Source organism: Nyctereutes procyonoides, unplaced genomic scaffold, assembly GCF_905146905.1.
Source record: "Nyctereutes procyonoides isolate TBG_1078 unplaced genomic scaffold, NYPRO_anot_genome, whole genome shotgun sequence".
NCBI classification, from domain to species: Eukaryota; Metazoa; Chordata; class Mammalia; order Carnivora; family Canidae; genus Nyctereutes; species Nyctereutes procyonoides.
In genome coordinates, this window is record NW_026575160.1 from 13,812,630 (window position 1) to 13,839,263 (window position 26,634).

Below are 26,634 nucleotides of genomic sequence, written 5' to 3' on the forward strand. Positions count from 1 at the left end.
TGCTTAATCCACTATCTACCCGTTTTACATTATTACCTTAATTAAATACGACAACTGATGAGCCAAAATAGTAAATATAAGAGATGAGCCATTTGGTCCTCAACTACTACTGTCTTTTTATTGGGATAAAACTAGGATTATTTTTTTTAATTTTATTTGTTCATCAGAGAAAGAGGGGGGGGGCAGAGATACAGGCAGAGGGAGAAGCAGGCTCCATACAGGGATCCGGACGTGGGACCTGATCCCGGGTCTCCAGGATCAGGCCCTGGGCTGAAGGCAGCACTAAACCGCTGAGCCACCCCGGCTGCCCTAGAATTATTTTTCTAAGGAAAATTTAGTCTGGTCCAAATCCCTTAGCCCACTTTCACATACAGGTGTGTTGGTCTTCTATGTAGGCACATATCTTTGATAAGCTCCTTGTCTTCTTAAAAGAACATCAACCCTACCTCTAATTCTGCTGGCTAAAAAGATATAACTATAAGTAACACCGAATAACTACACTCCAAGTAGAAGTCAAAGAATATATCCTGGGGTGCCTAGCTGGCTCAGTTGGTAGAGCATACAACTCTTGATCTCAGTATTGTAAGTTCAAGCCTCCTTTTGGGTGTAGACATTACTTAAAAATAGAATCTAAAAAAAAAAAAAGAATATAGCCTAAATTTCTCTGCTGTCCAGTACCATTCTAAGAAATATATTTGAAAACAGCTGAAGAATGTACGGCTTGGCTTTTCTTCTAATTCAGGGGCCAAAACCAAAATCTCTCCAGTCACCAAAAAAGTATGTGAAGGAGATCAGAACTGGAAGGTAACACAGTAATCCGGAATGCAGATTGGAAAGAGATGGTGTCTGTAAAGTGAATAACAAACACAATTCAAATCCAGTGTTGCCTGCCATCCAATTTTTCCAGAAAAGGCAGAAATAGGAATTTTTCTGGGTTAGCACAGATTTTCAAAAAACTAACTACTGATTTGGCCAAACAAAATACATTGATAGAGACCTCTGTTCTGAATACTTTATATGCTATCTTAATTTTAAACTAATCTATCAGGAAGTTATGTATATAAACCAGGGTTGACAAACATTTTCAGTAAAGGATCAGAGATAGGAAATATTCTAGGCTTTGCAGGATACTTGGTCTCGGTCATAACTACTTACTACGCTGCTGTAGCATAAAAACAGCTATAGATAATATGTAAATAAATGGGTGTGGTTGTATTCCAATAAAATATTTATAAAAATAATAGCAGGATGGATTTTCCCCCTGAACTGTAGGCCAACCCATGTTATTTGGACTCCATATCAAATGACTTGCCCTAAACTCTGCTTTGGCATTATGCTATTCTTGTATGGATAGATCTTTTAAGGAAGAACTCCAGAGTATTACTGAAGTATTATGGAAGGTTTAATTTATCACATCACATGGCATTTTTTTTTTTTTTGCCTCTTTGAAATTTCATAGGTTCTAATACTAGTAAGTCCTGTACTACTTTTAGGCATCTTACTTATTTTTATATCAAAGATGGTATAAATCATGCATCCGATCAGTTTTCCCTCTTTGCATTGATTGATAGAAAGCTAAGGGCCAAAGTAAGTGGTTGGTCTCCAGCAGAAGTCTAGAGTATGGAGGGTATGCATTTCACACTTTATTAATTAGTTCCATAAAGTGAACTAATCCTAGTTTCACTTTATTTTTCCTACCTACCTTTCTTTCCATCCCTGATTTCCTAACTTGTTTTTTTTTAACCTTTGAGTAATGTGTTTATCTTTGTTAACTGCCTCCATGTTTTTGGTAAAACAATACAAATTAGAAAAAAATAATAAAAATAAAAGGCAGATTTATTACGGACAAAGTAAATTCAAATAACCTAAAAATATAATTTTTGCTTAGCTATGCATACAATCCTATCTTTTTATATATATGTTAAAAAGTAGGCAATTGTTGGGATGCCTGTGTGGCTCAGTCGGTTAAGTGTCTGTCTTTGGCTCAGGTCATGATCTCAGGGTCCTGGGATCAAGCCCAGCATCCCCTTGCAGTCGGGCTCCCTGCTCAGTGGGGAGTGTGCTTCTCTCCTTCCCTCTGCCCCTACCCCCTCCATTGCTCATGCTTTCTCTCTCTCTCCCAAATAAATAAATAAATAAAATTTTTTTTTAGGGATCCCTGGGTGGCGCAGCGGTTTGGCGCCTGCCTTTGGCCCAGGGCGCGATCCTGGAGACCCGGGATCGAATCCCACGTCGGGCTCCCGGTGCATGGAGCCTGCTTCTCCCTCTGCCTGTGTCTCTGCCTCTCTCTCTCTCTCTCTCTCTCTCTCTGTGACTATCATAAATAAATTAAAAAAAAATATTAAAAAAAAATTAAAAAAAAAAAATAATAATTTTTTTTAAAGTTGGCAACTGTTCCACCCACTTAAGCCTTTATTTTGTAATATTTTATATTTTTCCTATTTATAAGCCCTTATATTTTTAACAGTTTTTTCATCTAAGTAATCCTTTCTACATATATACTGCTAAAAAGAGATAAATAATAAGACAAAGAACAAACAGATTAAAAGCAAAAAACAAAAAATTTCACTAACAGGAAAATCAACCCTAAAGAAAGGTTGGAAATTAAAACAACAACAACAACAAAAAAAAACGTTAGCCAGTCTAGACAGTTAGCCTTCTTAACATCTTTCGTTTTGCCTCCAGCTCTTCTCTCTATAAATCAATTCAAGATTTAGCAAGCTAAGTAATTATTTTAACCTACTACTTTAATGACATTACTCTCCTCTAACCAGCGCCCTACTGCTATGTATCTAAGAATATTGTCTATCCCAGTCCTTCATTTTCCTACCTCTCTACACATGCATGTACAGCACTAAAGTTTCAGAATACTCCACCTTATAATAGGTATCTGGCTTTGCCTTCCCTGACTTGCTTCTCTCCTTCAGTCAAATTACGTCAATTTTCCTGTGGAGAATGACACCTCTCCCAATTTCCATGTAGGGTGGGTGGGACAGACCTCACCCCCATCCTCCCAATTCCTTTTTGGGCATATGACCAACTGCAGCACCACATCCCCCACATCCCCCACCTTTCATCCCCCACCCAAACCATAGTGATTGATTCAAAATACGCATGACCCAAGCCAAGGACTTGTTACAACTATTCAGAGATCTCTCTTTCCATAAGAGCTGCTGAGCTAACAGAAAATAACTAAGAAGCTGCCAGTGGCTGGTGGCTAGTGGCCATCTTAAAGGAATCTACACACAAGAAAGCAGAATGTTAGTGAGAATGCTCATTACAGTTTGAATACTCACCTGGATCCAGGTGGGCGTGAAGCAAGACTCCAACTCTACCCTTCTATCATGGGTGTACCAATAAATTCCTCTTTCTTCTTTTTGCTTAAACCAGTTGGAAGGGCATCTGGGTGGCTCAGTCAGTTAAGCACCTGACTCTTGATTTTAGCTTAGGTCTTGATCCCAGGTAGTGAGTTCAAGCCCCGCATTGGGCTCCATGTTGCGCATGAAGCCAACTTAAAAAGTAAAATAAAATGTGCTTAAACCAGTTTAAACTGGGTTTCTATCCCATGCACTGAAAGAGTTTGAACCAATACATCCCTTTACCAGGCTGTTTCACAAATCTGAAATGCTACTCCCTCCGTGTTCCACATATCAGAAGCCTTCTTGTTCTCCTAGACCTGGCTGAAATGCCACCTCCACTACCACAGCTGTCTTCATTCCGATCATAATTATCATCTTTTTTCTCTTTCTATATGTCTTGCAGCGCAATTACACCAATCTGCCTTGAATTAGAGTTGATATTTATATCTTTCTTTCCTCTACTAATCTATAAGATCCTTAAAGGAAATGACATGTCTTATTAATCATTTATTCCCCCCAGTCTAACAAAACAAACAGTAAAATCTGTTGAATTAAACTTTTTTTCCATCTAGCACTCTGCCTAAAACATACATCATTACCCTTTCTTCCTACTTATATTTTAAAAAATCAATTTTTACCTCCTATAAAACACATTTTCTTTCAGCAAAGAAATCCTATTCTAAGCATATTAGAGGCTTATAGCATACATAGATCCCAAGACATAGATCCCAGGATACCAATACCAAAACAAGTCCTATTCAATGAAAGAAATATATATGTGTTTCTTTGTTCCCATGGTAAGAATTTCACTATTTTTATATTAAAATATTATTTTTATTAACCTCCTTTAGTGTTAAAAGAAAGTGATAGGCATGACATGTTCAAAATAGTAAATTTGTACCTCAGAGGGGCACAAAAAAAAAGTAAGAAGAATCTTTTAAAGACATTTAAACAAAATGACACAAAAGCACATCTCTGAGATGAAATTACTTTTCTGACAGAGTCTGAAAGATGACTATCTGTTTCTGCTTTTTAGGCATGGAAAAGAACTAGATGGTATTGAAATTATATTAACATTTCTGCTGATTATTCCAATTACAAAGCTTTGAGACTGCACCAGTGCTTCCTAACATTTAAGTTTGGAGACTGTTCTCAGGACTTCCACATGAAAACGTATAATTAATTTTTTTTTAATTTTTATTTATTTATGATAGTCACAGAGAGAGAGAGAGAGAGGCAGAGACACAGGCAGAGGGAGAAGCAGGCTCCATGCACCAGGAGCCCGACGTGGGATTCGATCCCGGGTCTCCAGGATCGCGCCCTGGGCCAAAGGCAGGCGCTAAACCGCTGCACCACCCAGGGTTCCCTGAAAACGTATAATTAAATATCCGATGGTAACATTGGAATTTCTAAGTATATTTGACAAGAAATATGGAATTAGGATCCCTAAAATTTCTCCATAGTTACAATGACTAATATTATTTAAATTAAACATGACTGTGAGTATAGATGGAAGATACAGGAAAAGATACAGGGCTCCTGAGAAATTAACCAAAAATCAAAGGTTAAGAGTTCTGAGACTACTGCATTATCTCTCTGACTCTAGATCAACGCTTCTAGCTGAGGTGAAGAGTTTTTTTCCCCAAAACATGACAAATTATACTGTAGTTATAAATAAATAAATAAACAAATGAAATATATAATAAATGTGAACTAATAGGAAAAAATCACGACCACATATGGGGATAATGCAGAAGGTCAAAAATGCTATAAACATTTCTAAGTGTTTACTCTCAACTTCTGTACTGATGTTGTTACCAGTAACAAATAGATCACAGATCCAGACCAGTCTGCAGACCACACATTGAGTAGCAAGCACTCCTTGGATAATTCACATAGCTTCCTTGTGTCTCAGTTCCCTTGTCTGGCAAGACTGCTAAGTTTGGTGACTGACACATGCGGGGAGCAGGGGAGGAATCCTTAACAAACAAGAAGAGATGAATTTAAAGAAACAAATCAACTTGCTTTTTGAAAGCCAACCATAGTAACAATTTTTCTAGCAATGATCCCAGTACCCTTTAGATCCTGCCCATATAACTACATTGAAAAATCAACAAAAAGTCAGTAAATGAATAAAATATGTACTTCGATCACATGTTCTCTGAAATAATTTGTTAAAGTGAAGTGAAAGTGACATGAAAGAAGATTCATGTGATTAGACATTTATATTTATATTTATAATACAACAAATACATATGGCAAGAAATGAGAGAAGTGATATCATAGGCAAAAAAAATCCTTTTTTAAAAGGATGCTAAAGGCTACAGAATTCAAGAGTTCACTGAGCTGAAAGACACGGCAAGAAAATTACTTTTTGCTATTTGCACAATTTTTAAAATATGCACCAACAATAGCATCAAAGATGAGCTAGAATATGTCCCTGTTTTAACTACTATATTAATCTCATAACTCTTTAGAGTAAAAGAACTCAGCATTTTAAGAAATAATTTGGCCTTAAGAACACTTTAAGAGGATCCCTGGGTGGCGCAGCGGTTTGGCGCCTGCCTTTGGCCCAGGGCGCGATCCTGGAGACCCGGGATCGAATCCCACATCGGGCTCCCGGTGCATGGAGCCTGCTTCTCCCTCTGCCTATGTCTCTGCGCCTCTCTCTCTCTCTCTGTGACTATCATAAATAAATAAAAATTAAAAAAAAAAGAACACTTTAAGAATCTTTAGTCAGGTAAGAACTTCTTAAACATGACATCAAAAGTACAGGCAACAAAAGAAAAAATAGACAAATTAGACTTCATCAAAAGTAAACCATTTTGTGCTTCAAAGGACACATCAAGAAAGTGAAATTGACAACCCACCGAACTGGAGAAAATATTCACAAATCATGTATCTAAATAAGAGACCGGTAGCTAGAATATAAAAAGAACTCTTAAAAAGACTAACTGGAAAATGAGAAAAGGCTTTGAGTAGGCATTCTCTGAAGAAGATATACAAATGGCCAATATGTACATGAAAAGATGATCAACATCATTAGTCATGAGAGAAATGCAAACCAAAACTGTCATGAGACACCACCTAACACCCACCAGGATGACTAAAGCAAAAACAGACGATAACAAGTATTGAAGAGGACGTGGAGAAATGGAAACCTTCTCACATTGCAGGTGGGGACACAAAATAATATAGCACTTTGGTAAACAGTTTGACAATACCCCGAAAAGTGAAACTTACAGAGTTACCATAGGACCCACAATTCCACTAAGTATATACCCAGGAGAAATGAAAACATATTCATTCACATAAAAAACTTATACACACATGTTCATAGTAGCATTATTAATAATAGCCAAAAAAGAAATAACTCAAAAGTCTGTCAATTGATGAATGGACAAACAAAATACTGGATATCCATACCACGGAAGCATTATCAGGCTATAAAGAGGAATGAAGTACTGATATATGCTACCATACAGATGAACTTCGAAAACATTATACTAAGTAAAAGAAGCCAGACACAGAAGACCACATATTTTGTGGTTCCATTTAAATAAAAATGTCCAGATTAGGCAAAAATCTATAAAGATAGAAAGCAGTCATGGTTGCTTAGGCCCATGGGGCATGGGGGAGAGAGGGGAGTATCTGCTCACAGAACAGGGTTTCTTTTCTGTGACAATGAAAATGCCCTAAAATTGATTGGAGTGCTGCTTGCACAGCTCTGTGAATTTATTTAAAACTACTAAATTTTCTATTTCGATGGGTAAATTCTATGGTTATATTAATCTACCACAATAGGATTACTTTTTTAAAAATATAATACTCTCAGAATCCTAGACTCTACAACCAGACTGTTGATGGACTCTATAAAATGACTCTTCCCTTTTAATGTAATAATGGTATATCTTCTCAAAAGCCATAATTTTAGGATTAATAAAGGAATTACTTCAATCCCACCCCCAATTCTGTATTGCAAGGCATTACCCATATGTAGGAGAAAAGCCCTTCAAAAAAATAATTGACTCAAGTTGATTCATATACCTTCCTTACAGAGACATTTTTTAATAGTACCTATATTATTTTTAAATCTACAGCATGTATATACCATTTTCCCTGAAGCATTGAAGCAAGGACCCTGATAACAACTCTTAATTTTGAAAAATACTTTGATAAGCAGATCCCAAAGACTGTACTCCATGTTTAATTTTTGTAAAAATTTTTAAAAAGCAATTTTTGCCTTCATCCATTCTGTGTTCTATTTATTAACCGAGCATTTATTTGCTTTTAATGGCTTTCCAGCCTTGCATCTGAGTTGTGTGTACTATTCTTTCTATTTAGACCTGTTATGGTCTTTAACCTTATCCCATTTGACTCTGAAATGAAGAAAATGAGACACTGACTGGTACCCTTGTTCCCTAATAATTCAGGCCACTTTATTCCCCACTGTTTTTTTCCAGGTATAGATTTATGAATCTTCTAATATAGTTCAAATTTATTAAAATATTCTCAAAAGTTTGCAAGTTTTTTAGTAACTGACTATTGAGTTCATATACAAAATGAGTGACTCCTTCCATGGGCTCCCGATGCTTATCCAAGGAATTTTCCCAAGTATAAAATTTCTTTTCTCATAATCTCACTATTTGCTTAATAGAGAAAAGTTAAGGCACAGAAAGAATGGTTCCTAGCAAAGGATGATCCATTTATTATAGAAAACTGAACTAGTAACTGTTTTCAACACACTCAATTCAAAAAGTGATCATCTATTATCAATCTCTAAAACTTCCAACTGCAAATCCTATAAAATCCAGTGAAAAATCCTGTGAAACTTATGAGTTAAACAGTACAAAAGATAGACAACACCTCAGGCACATAGCTGTGTCAAACACAGAAAGAAGCATTTATCTAACACAATCCTTAGATAAATAGGCTGGAAGTCAATAAAACTTTGCATTTAATATGTCCTTACTATGGGCCAGGAAGTGTTATAAGCTCTGTATATGTTTATCCTATTTAATCCTCATGACAGCCCTAGGACATAGGTGGTGTTACTATTCTCAGTTTCTTAGCTGAGGAAACTCAAAAAGGTCAAACAACTTTGCTGGAGGTCACAGAGATCAATAATGAAGAGCCCAGTATTTTAACCCAGATGGTATGATCACAGAAGCTGTTCTCAACTATTTGCTTTGGGGCATCTGGGTGGCTCAGTCAGTTAAGCATCTGCCTTCAGCTCAGGTCATGATCTCAGGGTCCTGGATGATCCCAGGGTCCTGAGATCGAGCCCCACATCAGGCTCCCTGCTCAGCAAGGAGTCTGCTTCTCCCTCTCTTTCTGCCTGCTGATCCACTGGCTTGTTCTGTGTGTGTCTGACAAATAAATTCTTTTTTAAAAAAAAAAGTGTATCAACTACTGTGCTTCATTTTTCAAGTGACTGGGGTATATCTCATCCCATATCTGACCCCAAAAGAATGAAACTAGAAAGAGAAGAATAAGATAAGGCTCATTTAAGCTCTATTCCCACATATCTAGATAATTACCAGGAAGTCTGGATGTTCACTGTTGCCTCGAACTCAACTATTCAGACCCAAACTCATCAACATTTGCAACTTCCACCCAACTTGTTCTCTCCATGTTCATATTTCAGTTGATTCTTCCAGCTATCCAAGTTAGAATTTTGTAATTATCTTTGGCTTCTCTCTTTTTATTTTATTTTATTTTTTTTTTTTGGCTTCTCTCTTTTTAAAATTCTACACATATCCACTTACCAAGTCCTGTCCATTCTCCTTCAGATGTATCTTTTCATTTCCAGTTTCACTATCCTTTCTGGTCTCTTCTTCAATTCACATCTGGCTTAAGAGGATAGTCTTACCTCACAGACCACAGGTTTCCATCCTCTTCAGCCCATCTATATACCACAACTAATTAAATACTCCTAAAACACTTTTCACCATTAATATTCCCTTGCTCAAAAAGTCTAAAATGGATACTCATTTTGCTTATTGACTCAACTCATGATGCCATTTAAAGTCCTCAATAATTAAGTTCTCCCTTACCTAAAATAATGGAATTCTCTGTGAAGAAACAGAAACAAATTCACAAAGGTAGTGCCTTAGCCAGAATAACTCAGTTAGCTACCAAATTAGGAGCTGAGGTGAGAGCCAATGCTTGTTATGTGCTACCCTTGTCAATCCACAACCCCCAATCCTCTTAAATCTCTCTAAACCATATCAGTCTCTGCACAGATCCTCAAAGGACGCTCATTTCCAGCTCCGTCGCCTATTGTCTCCACTTCCTCACCTTATCTGGAAAGCATTATCCCCTCCATTCTTTACGAATTAAAACTCTACCTTGTTAAAGTTCTGAGTCAAACTCCATTTTTTCCCCTAAAATATTGAGACTAGTCTACAATAGCTTCTTCCTTTTCCGACCTCCTAGAGTATTTAGTGTCAATGTCACACATTTCTACATTTGCAAAGTTTATAAAGTTTCCAAACATTAAATGTATATGTATTGCATCCACAATAAGACTACAACGTTTTTAAGGAAAAGGACAGTTCTTTTCCACTGCTTATAGCATCTAGGTTCTTCTAGAAAGCTAGCACTTGCTCTAAGTGAGCATATCTAAGGTTTGGCTGACACTTTCTGGTGTCCTGTGGCCAACGAGCATACTTCTTCCCCAAGGATGATTCCAGCAGATCAATTGGGAAAATGTTTTAGGACAAGGCAGCCTCTTAATATTATTAGAAAAGAATGGCAGCCCCGGTGGCCCAGTAGTTTAGTGCTGCCTTCAGCCCAGGGCCTGATCCGGGGGAACCAGGATGGAGTCCCATGTCAGGTTCCCTACATGGAGCCTGCTTCTCCCTCTGCCTGTGTCTCTGCCCCTCTCTGTCTCTCATGAATAAATAAATAAAATCTTAAAAAAAAAAAAAAAGGAACACAGATGGCACCAACCTTTCCTCCTGAAAGTCCCCCCCAGAAATTCTTTTTGTTTGTTTTTAAAGAATAATACCCTAATAATGTGGTAATAAAGAGTATCTTCAGTGGATCAAAAATTGTGAGTAATTCCTAGCAACCAGAAGGCAGATGAGACTAAAGTGGGGAAGTCATAGTAAAAGCTACCAGAGCTCAAAAGGACACCAAGGAAAGTAAGTGCTAGTTTCCCCCAAAGGAGCCTCAGAAATACAAGCAGAATTACAGGATGGTGAAGAAGGACACTGTAATCAAAGCAGCTAGAACAGTAGGTCTGTCCTCAAAAGCAGCCAGCGATTAGGGCATTTGTGTCCAGACTCTGAACTCTAGTCTCTGAACAAAGTGTGCTAGTTCCCTGAGGAAGGCTCCTGGTGAAGGTACTAAAGCTGAGTGAGCAGAGCTTAAGATTCCAGATTGCCCACACCCCAACACCAAAAAAGGATGGAGGCTTAAAAATCTATCACTAGGAATTAAATAAAGCATTCTATTTCCCCCTGAGCCTGTCCCACTTATTTTGACAACTGTGGGAAAGCCCCCCCCCCAAGTTTGCCTTTCTGCTTCTAAAAGCATTGTAGCAAAGTTGCCTATAGTCAAATCTTGCCCATTTTACTCACAACCTTCCATTCAAAGGAAAAGGCCAGTATAATAGACATGCAAAAGCAAAGGAACTCCACATAAGCTACCTATACTCTTTGAACTGGGTCCTTCACTCATAAATGTGAAGCAATGACCAAGGCTTCCAGACATTTGAGCAAGACCATTAGCAGGAAGGAAAAGGACCAATGTTTAAAACTTAACTCGTAGACAAAGCACAATCAACCTAGGAGAATCAAATACAAATGTTATAGACTTTAACAATGCAAAAATAATTTAATTATGAAAATTGGAATTGAAGAGTGAGAAGAGAAATGGGAAAAAGGCTAGGTGCACAAATTTCCTCATTTTTTATAGCAAAGAGTCAATAGGTACAATTGGAGGTTGGCACATTACAGAATAAGAACATTATTTAAGTCAAGAGCAAACACAACCAGAACTAAAAATTAAAAAACAGGAGGCAGAAGTGGGAGAGGAGGTTTGAAGATTCATCTATCATAAAGGGAATCAACAGATATGGCTTAAGGGTGGTCAAATGAGTATACTTCTATCTTATACTGCAGTACAGTATCCAAACTCATTATGGTAACTACAGAAGAAACTGTAACAAGTGACTACTTGGGAATAGACAGTTTAGGGTGGGGTGAACAAGAAGGCTTTTACTTTTATTGAATATCCTTCTGTTCTTTTTTTTAACCATATGCATGTCTCTTGTAATTAGAAGAAAAAACTAGTTTAATTCTTTAAGTAGCATGCATGGCATAGAAAGACCAGAGAAGTTGAAGTTTGCTACTTTAAGAGCTGGATGTTCTGGTCAACAGACCTAAATGTTACTGAGTCTCCATTTCCACCACAAAATAGGGAAAATATCTCCCTTACAAGGTTGTTCTGAGCCAATTAAAGGAAGAAATATGCATGGAAGAATCTAGTTCAGACCCAGACTAATTTCTCAATAAATATCTATTTCTTCCTTGAGGATGCTACCCTGACCACCAGCATAGTCACCTCTAAGGAAGGAAGAGGTGGGAAGCTCCCTTTAGAATCCTGTGCAGAGGGCAGCCCCAGTGGCCCAGCGGTTTAGCACCGCCTTCAGCCGAGGGCGGGATCCTGGAAACGCTGGATTGAGTCCCGCATTGGGCTCCCTGCATGGAGCCTGCTTCTCCCACTGCCTGTGTCTCTGCCTCTCTCTATGTCTCTCATGAATAAATAAATAAAATCTTAAAAAAAAATCTTTAGAATCCTGTGCAGGTTGGCATGCCTACCCCTAAAATCAAATTGATCAGTCCACTGTCTTTTTTTATTATTATTATTTTTAAGTTATCTCTATACCCAATGTGGGGCTCGAACTTACAACCCCAAGACCAAGAGTTGTATGCTCTACCGAGTGAGTCAGCCAGGTGCCCCTGTCAGTCCACTGTCTTAAAGAACCTTTGCTTTTCGATTTCTAAACTCTAAATTCACCCTTTAGCTCAGGTTACAAACAGGAGACACAACTGAAAACAGGAAGCCATATTTTGCAACATCTCCAAACTCAAAAGACTGCAGGCCAAATCCACATATACACAACAAGAAAGAAAAGCCTTTTACGTGCCTACGTCTTATGAGATATAGTGCTCTGAAGGAGCCAAAAACACCTGTACCACCAGCCTGGTACTGAGCCCTGAAGGTCTGGGAGTGGGGCCCAAAGTCCCTTGAGTTAAGGCACTGCCCCTATAAACATGCAGTTACTGATGAAGACCTGGATTTCGGTTCCAAATGTTTTCAGCATTTTTTCCCACTTTCTCTCCAGCAAATTTCAGAAACCATGCAAAACTCCCTTAAAGCTCTGCCCTCCCCTTCACAATCTATTCCACAACCTCTCAGAATATAGGAATCAAATTTATGCTTTGGCTTATTCACTATAATGCCAAAACATAATGACTGACTCAGTCAACAAATTAGAGAGGAAAACCAATGAAACCTGGTTTTTTGCCTAGGTACAGACCAGATCAACTGAACAGTATAACACATACTGGTTGCTATTTTTGGATTCTGCCTTATAGAAACTTAGATTGGTAATTACCACCTCATTTTAGGTGACCGTCTTCTTCCATCTCAATTACATGTCTCTTGAAAACAGGAACTTTGTCTTAGTCATCTTTGAATTCCCCATTGCCCTGTCAGGGTATTTTGCGCACTTCCTCATGGACTGTGTAAACAACTGCTAATTTACTGTATTAAAGATGCATCACTTTTTCATAATGTTGAGTATTATCACCTTTCTGATCTTTCTTATCTAGTCCACTTTGTTATATTTTATTCTGTTGTATAAAAGAATACACTGTTTTTATTCTGATGTATTTTCCCACTCACATAAAACTTAGAAGATTCTCAATAATTATGTTTTCATTTACTCATATATACCTTTGTATCATGAAAATATTTCACATCTATGTACTTTATATTTCCAATAACACAATCTATTCTCTTAAACGTTAAAAATGTTTCCTACTTTTAATTATTTCCCCAAACTATAACCCCTCACCTCTACCAAAGTACAAAAAACCCTCAAGTGCAACAGTAATGCATGCTATGTACACAAAGATATGTGCAAACTGCAAACTAGTCTAAATTCTCAGAATAAAATTTTAAAATAGGAGTTTAAGTATCAAAAATCACATGAAAAAAAAAATCACATGATACTAGGGTAGAAAAACCATTGCCCTAAATGGTAAGTTATTGAAGGAACTTTTTTTCTCCTGATTTTAAACATTGTTTCATATTCTACCAGAATCCAGAGAAAAGTAAAGCATCTATTGCTTGGCTTTTACAAGAACAGATTAGTGCTAAACCTAATTTTACACAAAATGATATATTCCTCAAACGTTTGGTGTGCAATGTGTAGAAATTTACACATTAAATTTATGTGTGTGCACATCGATGGATTTAAATCTAAGCTTGTTTTAGATGCATTGTGAGAGCTCATTATTTACAGGCATCCCAGAGATCATCTTTTTTAAGGCAATCCTTTGGAATAAGTGTTTGTTATGTTTTATAAATCCAAATTTTCATACACTAGATTTTCTTAAAGTATACCAAAAAAGAAAAAAAATCACTATTTACTATTATAAGTTATTATCAAGACATCTTAGCCCTTTTCCTTAATCCCTAAGCTTTAAAAAATAGTTCCATTCCTAAACCAAGAATTTTTTCATATAAAAGCTATGTCCAAAAAAAAAAAAAAAAAGCTATGTCCTTGCAATGCCTACAGTTTTCAGTAACCTATACTTGGGAATTTTTAGTTAGGAAGATACCAGGACAATAAATGACTGTTTTATATCTTTAGCTTCATTTTAGCCTTCCTATATTCACACCCTAGAGGTTCCAGATTCTTATCCACAAAGTGATTATGGTTTAGGACTGAATCAGATTTGTAACAAATGTCCACTGGGATTCTTCGACCTATCATCGACGGGTAGAGCCGATATATGTCTTCTAGCTCATCGAATCTGTTCACCTCACCTCAGGGACTTTTCACAATGCTACATGGTTAGAAGCCTTCTTTCACAAATGGCAAAAATGAATGAAAAATGATTTCAGAACAGAAAAATGGAAACCCAAGTCACTATAGGGTGTCTAAAAGCTACCCTGCATCTCTTACCTTAGTGAGTGAGATGCAGGGTAGCTAAGTTAGAATACTTAGTGCCCAAGCCAGCATTCTAACATATGTACAATAAGGGATATTCTTCTTTAAGGTTCAGAGTTTGATTTTCTCTAATTTTATCTGATTACTGACATGCACCATATATATTACCACTTCTATATATCCAGTCACATAATACAATAAAACTTCTAACAGTGATCTAGTATGGAAACCATTATGATTTGTTTCAAATTTCCCAGAAAGAGATAAGGCACAAAGTTAAGAAAATGAAATTTCTAGTAATTATAATTTTTTATAAATATTACCAACATCAAAATGAAACTAACAGCAGTCATGCAATTGTACATAAATAAAATAGACTCTTACTGTTTTTCTTAAAAGTTAATTTTGCATGTCACTCTCTCTTTTTTTTGCTATTGTCTTAAAATGTATTTCCCCTCAAGAAATAAAAAGTGCTTCCAAAGAGAGAGAAGAAAAAATTACAATATTTTTATGCTACAAACTATACAAAAATCTGTCACCATCTATGTTGCAATTCCAGTCATCAATAAGGTACTTTTTTTTCGATGCACCACTCAAAAATCAATTATATCAACTCTTTTGTATAGAGAAGCAGCACACCTTTCAGGCAACTAGTATTAATGAGTAGACATGACTATAGAATCTCCATCTGTTTCTCTGACAAAGCTGTGGCTACTCTAGTCTCTCATTGAAATTCCATTAATCTGGTGTACCAAGGTCCAATGCGAAAATCAAAACTCCATCTAACCCTTTATCAGCTCACAATAACCTACAAGTGAACTCTGCCTGTTAGCATGCAGCAAGTTATGATTTTGCTATCAATCAGGCAGTTGGCCAATAAAAAAAAAAAAAGGCAGGCTGGAAACAGTGTGTCTGGCAGGGTTTGAAGACTTTGTTTTTGTTTTCTGTTTTCATCCCCTTTCAATTTCTATAGGGTGTCTGGACCTTGTGAGATTATGCATTATTCTCCTTGGCTGTGATTTAATTGCTACCAGCAATCAAGTCGAAGCATCACTGAAGTGTGCTTGAATTTCATTAGAAGATATAACTTATGCTACTTTCCTACAGTACCTAATAAACCATAAAGAAACCAAAACACATATGGCTTGAGGGAATAACTGGAAAATTAGGTAGCCATTTGGGAACTGAGTGAACTTTTGAACCAGAGGAACAGAGAGAAAAAGAAATATTAAAGGAAAAGACAGACTTAGAATGCACACAAAGATGTGCAGGTTTGACCTTTTCAGTACCTTGAAAATTACATTAGCATTATGAAAAATACATATCATGTTTAGAGTTCATAATCCATCAAAGTTCAGATACTTTGTTAGTTCCTACCATAAGGTAAAAGTCAAAAGGACAAAACAACAATCTGATTTGACAAAAGGCCTTTTGGTGACCTGTGCTAATTTAGTTATACTTATTGTTAAATGCATTATCTTTTTATAATTAATATATCATTAGACTGAGGTCCCATAATGAAGGAAAATTTATTCGGCGAGGGAAAGAGGACACATACTAAACCTACATTAAAAGGAGAGAAAGTGATATGACTAGATGACATTTCAGAGTGGAAGTTAAAAGTCCTAGTGGTAGTTTTTAAATTAATTTAAAATATTTTTAGAAGAGAATGTAAACTATCATATATGGGATTTTTTATATACCCAAAATTAATAATACTAAAAAGTTAAAATTTCAATCTGCTTAAGAATCGCTTATACCAACACTAATGAAAATGTACCTATATTTAACAAAAAATTTAATGCTATACATAAATATGTTATTAAATAATATTCAAATACTGATAATGTAACCTTTTAACAATAAATCTTTTTCATGCTATTGATGTATTTCCTATATGTTTGATTATGAAAACAAACATGATAAATTATTTACTCGTAATAAAGAAAATATAATTATGCAAATGCACTATAATTTAATAACAATTCACTTTTTCTAACAAAACACTAGCTCTCATAGATATTTAATTATTGAATTTCTTAGACTGTATTTTTTTAAGAATGTACATAATGTACTCCCTTATACTTCAAAATTTATGCTATTTTTTAAAAACTCTGAGTATATACATTCCATGAACATTTTGTGTGTGTGCATATATATTCTCTCGAGTATAAATATTCTATCTCTGTATGTTGTATACATATATACACATACTCATGTCTATCTACCAACACCTAAGAGAAGCAAAACAAATCATTGTAATGTATCTGAAAAATAGTTCAACTCAAATAATAATTCACAGTTTTGCCTGAAAATATTATTTCATCAATTATAAAACATTTTCTAGTAGCAATGCTTTTGAAGACCAGGTTAGGAAGGGTAATGCTCTGTTTTAGATAATAAGTGTGACTGAAGAGAAATGTGCATCTTTTAAAAAAAAATAGGGAATATGAGGGAAAGAAATCTCTTCCTCCAAAAACAGAAATTAAATGTTTGCCAAAATGTAAAATTCAACATAAAATGGATATGATTATTATTGCTACACATTGTACAAAGTTCTGAATATAAAAAAAAAGATTGTGTTGTTCTGAATCAGTGGTTAGAATGTTTATCACTTATGCATGTACTTGACTTATCCCTGTTCTGCAATAGACATAATTTTATACCTCATAAAAGCAATTTATGTTTCCAAAGGGAATAATCTGGATAACATAAAATGTGGAGTGCTCTGTTGCAGGAAGCATATTTTCATTCAGCAATTGTATTTAGAGATGGAACTGCACAGTTTGATCATCATACAGTGGCAGAAGGCATTACTCATTTCTGTGTCTCTGTGAAACTTTGAGTGCCACGAATTAATATGCATGGCTAATTTATCGATACACATTCTTAATTTATAACTATATATCACCCTTATAAGGTCTATAGAATGCAGATGCACTCAACTGGCTAGAACAGAGAAAACACACACTACACTAAAAGCAAGTTTCAAAACTTTGCTGAGTTTTTAAAAATTACAAAGAGATAAACAATCAACTTTATTACTAATTCAATTAATACAAAACATTATGATATTATTCCATATTGTGGGGTATTTTTAGGTGACATCCAGAAAAATGAAAATGTGTATTAAAAGAAGCATTTGATGAAAACCTGTCTTAATGTGAGAAGGCAATGTAAGAATAATTAATTTAATATTTTATGAACTCATTTTATATGGAGTTTTCAAAAAAAGAGATCAAAAATCTTTTTCATTATTTATAAAATAAATAATACAAGAAGCCATTTAGCAGCACAATAAAATTAAGCAAGAATCTGATAATATTAAATTAACCAACAAACTTAGTAATAATATTCACACAATGATGTAAGCACTCTTAAAAATTCTAGTAAAGAAAATTTCCTAGGAAAGGAAGGAACTATATACTTAAGAAAACCACTAGAGAGAGCTCTTCTGTTCCTTAAAAGGTTCTGGTAAAGGTAAGTTAACTGAAGCCTCTGCACTTACTGCTTTCTGACAAGATCATCACCCCTACACATTGTATTGTCTTGTGCTGGAATATCAAGAGGTATATCCGACAGCAAAATATCACATACCTTCAGAGTGGGCTTCATCATCTTTATCATATCTTTCTGAGGCTAATGACATAGTGTCTGAAGCCCAGCAAAAGGGTCATCATATTCTTCTCCATCTTCTGCATCACCTATAGAAGAATCAGAGAAGAGCCTTTTATAAATTAGCCATCTTAAAAAAAATGCTACTTTGTCAAAAGAGGTAAATTTTACTATTAAAACCTAGTCATTGCCATGGAAAAACAGAGTAAAAACAGGTTCTATTTTAATGTATATCCAGAGTAAATTAAATAAAGTAAGAGTTTCTGATAATCGATGGACAACTGCTTATTTCTGACATAAAAGGATACAAGTTCCAAAATTATGATAGTCTCTACAAAGATGAATACAAAAAAGTAGAAGCAGGGTAAAATAGTGTATCCAAAACAAACAAAAGAAACAGAACCAAAGTAATGAAGACAAGTAGCAAAAAATAATAATAATGATAATAAATGGAAAGTGCAAAAAAGAAAATAATTCAAGTTAAGTCCATTTATCTACTCAATAATTTGAAAAGTTATGATGAGAAATTGATAATTCAAAGCCATATGAACATCTTATATTTTCATGAAAAATCACAGGGTTACATTAGAGTAGATTAAAAATACTCAGTTTCATTTTCAAGAGCAGGAATTCTTTATGGGAAAAACTACTTTAAAACTCATATAACCCTTTTAAGTTCAAAAAAGGTGATTTACAATTTGACACCTTCGATTTTCATTCAGTGACACATTACCATTTTTTTAATGTTCTAGCCAGTTTTCTACATGATTTCCAAATCCTAGGTTGGCTAGTTGGTTTGAAGTCATTTAATCCCTACCATAAAATGTTGTGGTTTGGGTTTTTACACATAGTCATTTAGAATAATTTTTTTTAAAAAAAAGAGTGAATCATATATTTGCTAGCCTGGTTACATATAAGCACTCATGTTTCAACCATATACAACCATATCCAAAGAAAATTCAATAAAATTGAAAAAATGTATGCTTAATACTGTTATCAGTTGTCTGTCAACAATTCAAGAGAAAACTGGCTACCTCAGGGGTTACCCAAAAAGCATGATGAAAATCTCCATGGGAATCCTAGAGAATCTACAGTATTACTTTTAGACCATGGTTGCTGAGTAGATCCAGATTAAAGCTACTAGTTTCTCAAAAAAAAAAAAAAAATCTGTATCCTCTGACATCCATTTAATGGGTGGCACCCTATTTTTCACCATATTTTTGGTAGAGGAAATAGTTCCTTTCAAAACACTGTCAAAGTAATTTTTAAAAATCAATATCCATCTCTATTTCTTTATAATTTTGGCATTTCATCGGCATCCATCTTCCTTATCCTGAAAAAGATAGGGATATCTCCCATCAAAGCAAAAAGAGCAGAATATAGAAGACTAGCTTACTGTTCTTAGTGATTCCACCACCAGGTACCATACGCTGATGTTTCTTCCCCAAATAAAATTCCAAGGAACATGGGTAAATACTATTCATTCTTTAGATCTTAATCTCTTTTTCTTTCAAAATGTTTTGAGTACTTTTTGGAACTTTCAATGATCCCTTATAATATTTCTCTTATGGAAAGGAAAATGCTCTGATTTCAAATATGAGGTAAGAGAGAGCTTCATAAAGTGTTAGTAACAATATGTTCAGACATGGAACGACAGCTTGTGGAAAATACAGTAAAGATCACAAAATTCTCAATTGCTCTTTGTTGCTGGAATATCCTTATATTCTTAATAAAGTAAGAATTACTATGCTATGAATTTTCTAAGGACATCTCATATCATGAACTATAAAATAAATTTTGTTGTGAAAAAAGCATCAGAATACCTCAAATATATTACTTGAGCTTAGCACTCAGCATATTATATTATTATGATTATAAAAATACAAGAGTAAAACCAATGAACACATGGAAATGATTTTGAAAAAGAGTCATGTTCAGGCTTACATCTATTAAACTCTATGTGTAAATACACAGAAAAAAAATAAAAGTTAAAAAGTTTTGAAAAACTAAGATGTTATCTTTTGATAATATCCATTACATATTTTTATGAGTGTATCCATGTATATACACACCCACACACATGCACACACCAATCTATATTTCTATATATATAAGATCACATCAAAAGATCATTATGAAAGCTATAAATTAAATAATATTTAATATAACTTAAGAATACTTTTATACAACTGGGTTACTAACATGTTAAAGACTTCTGTGGTTTCCGTGCTTTTTAAAAAAAAAAAGAAGCCTTTTGTATTATTTATTAAAGTGAAATTGTCTTTAGTTTACCATTCTAAGAACTGTAGCTCATTTCAAATGTTTTTGTAATTAATATGATAATTTATATTTATCGAATATAAAATAAATCAAATGCTGCTGACTTCATTTCCCTACCTCCCCTCCTTTTTTTCCTCATTTTTAAGTTCCGTTGAATTAACTCAGAAAGTAAAAAACACGATTTTTTTTTAATCTCTGTAGTATCTATATAGGGTTATTCCCTTTCCAACCTGCATAAAGTTAAAAGGACACATCATTGCTCAAAATGGTCTTCTTTTTACTGCTGTTCCAATGATGATCCATCCCTTTTCCTCCTTCCCAATTATTTTTTTTTTCAACCCAAGAAAGAGCTGTACTATCAGGACCTTTAATTGAACACAGGGGTCGCTGTTGAGTAGTGCAAAGCTTTTCTTTTTCCTCCCCAGGGCTGAGTATTTGCAGCTATACCTGCAAAGACTTCTATAAATTAAAAGGTAAATGTTCAACTTGTGTTTATGTAATAGAAAACTGAACTCCAAAGCAACAATGGGCATCAGGTAAACGTATCCAATACAATTTACAGACATAATTGAAAGCATTACAGCCTAATCAGACATCTAAAAGAAAAGCATGCTCAAATGAAATGTCTACAGAATCATTAGTTGGCAGCCATTCTATTACAATCACACATAATGTCAGTGGTGCCTTGAGCCTGTGCCAATGACAACAGCATAAATTTTGCATCTCATTTCTGTGGTCATAAAATTAATGATCAGTTTAAAAATACTTCTTTGTAAAAGTTATTGCGCAAAGAAAAGACATGAATGTGTCCCTGTTATGTACTCACAAGGATAATTATGGGGTTGTTGCTCATTAATACTGTTTCTTGTTTCCCTAGAAAACCATTTGATTTATCCCACAACTTTTAAAAGTTTAATTAACGATACAAAGTTAACAGTCTAAAAGACAATGATCCAAGACTTCCCCTTCTATAATTTCAGCGACAACTTAAATATCACAGCAAAATCAAAGCTGAATCTTACCACAGCTGCATATATCTCTGATTAACATTTTTAAGTTTATAATAGTTGAGTTCAAATCACCATTATTCCTTCCTTGTTACATTGTTCATCATCAATTAACATTTTCCTAAATGACTGTAGATGAAGCCCACCAGCAGCTGAACAGTCATGGCCTCTACCACTGCTGAAGGTGATTGAACCAATTTACGGTTTGTTTTGTCAAAAACGGTCCTAGCTGAAACACAATCAGGTAAGCATTAAACTAAATAATATACCTAAAACTTAGGTGATAGTCTTTTCCTCTTTAGAACATGAAAGACAAACTTGAGGAGAAAAATGACTTGAGTGAAAACAAATTAATTTCTAATTCTCTACTCTGTTCAGTAGTCCAAATTAATTTCTCAAGTAATAACATACAACTAAAACAGAATTTAACATTCAACTTGTCATTTCTTAAGGGAATCTGTAGTTTAATTCTTAAAACTTTGAAAGATTTAGATCACAAGGAAGGAGATTCTGTTCATAACTCATCTGCAACAGGAGAGCTTAATAGCATGCATATATGAGGTGGAGCTTTACAATAAGGATATTTCTCAAGCACTACCTCTGAAATATATTTCTACTACTATAGGACCCATAATTTCAGACATCCTTAACATATTTGTACAAGGCCAGAGATGGGCAGGGGAAGGGGGCAGAGGGGTGCTCAAGTTATTTGCTCAGATTTCATTGGTGGGATAACTTTCAACCGAACAGATATACTATGTTAGAAAGGGTAAAAGAAAGGAAATTAAACATCATCCAAACTTTTGACTTTTCTACTGTTCTTAAAGAACAAACTAAAATGAATCCCTCCTTACCTAACAGTCTATTTAAAAAAGGCACTTTAGTCCACTAATAAACTTAATAATACAAATTAGGTCAAAGGAAATTGTTAAGTAAATCTATGCATATTTGACAATATCAATGAAGTCTCAAGGACAAAACTGATTACATAATTTTTTTTAATTAGAGGAAAAATGTTTCAAAGAAGAAAATGATAGCTTTTTAGCTATAGCATCTAAAGGGAATTGAAAACAATATAAACATGTTTTTAAGCAATAGACAGTACAATTTTACAAATTTGAAAACATTCTCTTGAAATATTTATCTCATGTTAATATGTCCTTCTTTCCCCCAAAATTATTTGAAAACTGAAATATAAATAAAGATCAACTTAAATCCTCTTGATAAATGAAATTGAACTTGAGAATACACATTAATATAATATTTACTGAATGTCAGTAGACATGTGTCATGCATAGATAGGATTTTCACATTATCTTAATCATTCTACAAAGAAATTAATCATATCTAAATTATCACTGGAGGAAAAAAAGACTAATATCAGGGCAAGATACAAGTAAACTTTTTTATCATATACCTAATATATATTAGAAAATTCTGTCATATACTCAGTCAATAACAGTCTTTACTCAATTAGTAATATATTTTCATTTAAAAAATAATTATGGGATGCGTGGGTGTCTCAGCAGTTAAGCGTCTGCCTTTGACCCAGGGTGTGATCCTGGAGCCCCCAGATTGCGGCCCACATTGGGCTCCCTGCATGGAGCCTGCTTCTCCCTCTGCCTGTGTCTCTGCCTCTCTCTCTGTCTCTCTCATAATAAATGAATAAAATCTTTAAAAAAATAAATAAAATAAAATAAAATAATAAAAAATAATTACTTCAGGTCACATTTAAGTGTCTTAGGACTATGTCACAAGACAGGAACAAATTCTAAAATAATCATAATTCCATTCCAAAATAATTCTGAAAGTAGCATAATTAGTGCATGAAGCCTAAAGTCAGGAGTACACTCTATACTATTATCCTATATTGCAACTAAGAACAGGAAACTAGGGATAGTTACCCCATTATGTACAATCGCTGAAGGATATGAGAAGCTCTCTCTGGGGCACCTGGGTAGCTCAGCTGGTTAAGTGTCTGACCCTTGATTTTGGCTCAGGTCATGATCTCAAGGTCATGAGATCAGGCCCTCAGTTGTGCTCCATGCTCAGCATGGAGTCTGCCTGAGATTCTCTCTCCCTCTGCTTCTGCCCCCACCCACTCTAAATAAATAAATAAAGTCTTTTAAAAAAGATTCCTTCTCCTTCTCCCTCTGACCCTCCCCAAGCGAGCGCACTCTCTCTCAAATAAATAAATCTTAAAAAAAAAAAAAGAAAGAAAGAAAGAGCTCTCTATTCTAGATAGAATAGGCAAACTTACAAATAAGTAACAGAGACCAGTCTAAGCAAGATGGGTTCTAGTTGCTTAGATTCAAATCTTTCTTATATACAAGTAAAATTAAGGAACTTAGAAAATCAACTAATAATGTATTCTAAAGTCACAATTTATCAGACCTCAATGGAGAATCTAGACTTGAGTATAGAAGGAGATACAATCAAGATTCCTTAATAAAATAAATGAAATGGGAACTTTTCAGACAACAGCAATGAAAATGAATATAAACAGCAAATAGAAAATTAACTTAATTGAACAAGCTTCAATACCTAGGAGGCACTGTAATAAAATAAGTTTCTATAAGTGCAAACTATTCTGACCAAAAAAATAATAATAATAATACTTTTTTAAAATCCTCTAAGACCTATGCAGCTCACTGTTTCAACAACTGTATCAATTCAACTAGTTTTAAGAATGAAAAACATTAAACTATAAATTCTGTATTGTTAAATCTCAGGATAAAGAGGTAGTACCTACACTGTAAGAGGAGGGAGGAGATACATAGAGGAGTAAGGAAGGATAATAAACATCCATGTACATTAAACAAACTAATAATTCACTAATTAGAAATGAATAACTGAATTAATTCATTTTATTTAAGAACTGTTCACCTGGTCCGTTTTTCTTCCATTAATGATATTAAAATGATACTGAACTGCCACATTAAAAAGACAAAACAGGTGAGATAAATAGGAATATAAAAATAAAATGGAAGAAAATATCCTCTTTTTACTTCATTGTGACCCCATATTGACCTAAGAGAAAGGGAGAAAAAGAGAGAGAAAGAGCAGGAAAACAGCCAAAAGAAATTCTGCCCAGCTCTCCCTGGATAAAGACAACCTAAAACCCTAAAGAGAAAATGTAAGGAAAAAGAGAAAACCAGCACTATTGAAACATATTTAGATGAACCCACTCAATGCAGGGATCTGATAATCACTAATCTGCTATTAAAAAAAAAAAAAGACGTGTCTTGAATAATTATTTTGCAACTATTAAGTCTGTACTAGCATTGCTACTCCTAACTACAGGAGTAATTTTTTTAGGACAAAGCTGAATATACTTTGAGAGTATAATGGCATAAAATTACTTCACTTCTCATATTTTCCAAGGTATACACCTAATTTATCCACAGGCTTACTTTTAAGCAGGCACTCTTGGTGATTAGTTAAGTCAATACGGGAGTAATGAACTACAAATGACTTATCAGGGAAAGATGGTTATGGGGAATCTGATTTCTGTGCTATTTCAACTCTTATTCTAGGCTCATTTTTCACTTTCTATCAAATACTATATAAATTTCCATTCCCTTTAGAGACAAAGACTATATCAGCAACATAATTTTAATATCTACACATCTGAACAAGTCCTAAACCAGAATATCAAAGGCAAAGTTTCCATTGTTATTGAATCATATACAATAATACAATGACTTCATTATCATGCTTTCTTAGCTTAAAATTTTTTAATGTACAAAAAATTAAGTCACAATGAGTTTTGATAAATAATCACTGGAACAGAATATGACTTTAAAGACAGAACCTGAAATCTAGTATTCCTCTATAAATAGTACACTGTATGAAAGTTATAATAAGAATGCATAAATCCATTATTTCTGTATTAAATTAAGCAAAATGCAGTATGATTAAACCCACAGTTGAGTATTGGTTGTGGAGTACAAAGAAGTAGGTATTTGTGGGAAGAGGAGTTTCCTCCTCTCTTTATTTAATAGTTTTACAAATTTGATATGAAAAAAAATCTTTTCTCATTCCCTCCAGTCACAAGGATCTTGATGATTTAACGTGAAAAGAAACTATGGTTTCCTTTTACCTATTTGGATTTAGGTTTGTCTGGTTAAGTACTTGGTTTATGGAAACTGTCATTACTCTCTTACTTATCAGCAGGCAGAGATAGGAATTACTCTGTGGTATCTGCTAACCCCAGTTAGAAGATGCCATACTATTTTTCCCCAAACCCAGATCCTAACTCCACATAGGTTAGCTGACCTCATGTTGTGACCCTTATACCAGCATCCACAAGCTTCAGGTCACGACCTGCAAATTAGCATCTTGGAAGTAAGGGCCATGCTCAGTTTCCCTTTTAGAACCAAAGACATGAAAAAGTAGGAACTTCTATGCACATTTGGTTTTTCAATCGACTAAATAATTATCCTCCAAATCTACAAGAAGTCCGTCAGGTTACCAGCACTCTCACATGTTTTGAAAAAATTACATTGAACTCCCTTCTCTGAAAATTTCTATAGCATACATGGACTCATATCAAAAGAATCACAATAATAAAAATCAGCATTTGAAAAAGAATTTACTCATGTTTTTTAACAAAAATTGATACTTTTTATTATTTTCTTAAAAGGCAATTATCCTTTAAAAACATTCCCTATGAGCCCCCAGCCACAAGGCCCTCCTGATCCCATCACACCTATAGATATGTGTTGAGTAATGTTAGCATGGTATCTCACCTCTGTTTTACCAAATTATTCCACGTGTAATGGAAGTATATACTTTTCTTTAAAAATTTCTGCCACTTGTAAACATTAAAACACCTAAAAATGTTAAATACCTAATATTTCTGCATCAGGAGATAGTGCAGAGTAGATTCTGGATATGCTTTTTAATTTTTTTTCTCAGCAGGGGAGCTAGCACTCTCATCTTGAAAGTCTAAGTATACAATATGGAAATTTAAATTTTGATCCCAACTATCAAATTTCAGTATGTTTTAGATTACCCTATTGAACATCTCCACAAGGAAAAAAAACTTCAAGTTTGACAAACTTGAAAATTTACCTTTGTCTTGAAATTCCTGAAGATAGCTGGAAAATAAAGCAAGAATATTCTATCTTAAATGAGGGTTGACAAATCAAAACAAAGTCTATTTGTTTGCAATAATTCA

At 34.6% G+C, this 26,634-nt stretch overlaps 1 protein-coding gene across 1 annotated transcript in view; it reads right to left on the reverse strand.

Annotated features, from left to right (window-relative positions):
• Positions 1-26,634, reverse strand: part of SKAP2 (src kinase associated phosphoprotein 2) — a 175,926-nt gene that overhangs the window by 138,959 nt on the left and 10,333 nt on the right. The window contains 3 exon segments of the mRNA XM_055314851.1: positions 18,148-18,210; positions 18,213-18,254; positions 26,529-26,554. Coding sequence (XP_055170826.1) covers positions 18,148-18,210; positions 18,213-18,254; positions 26,529-26,554 — 131 coding nt within the window.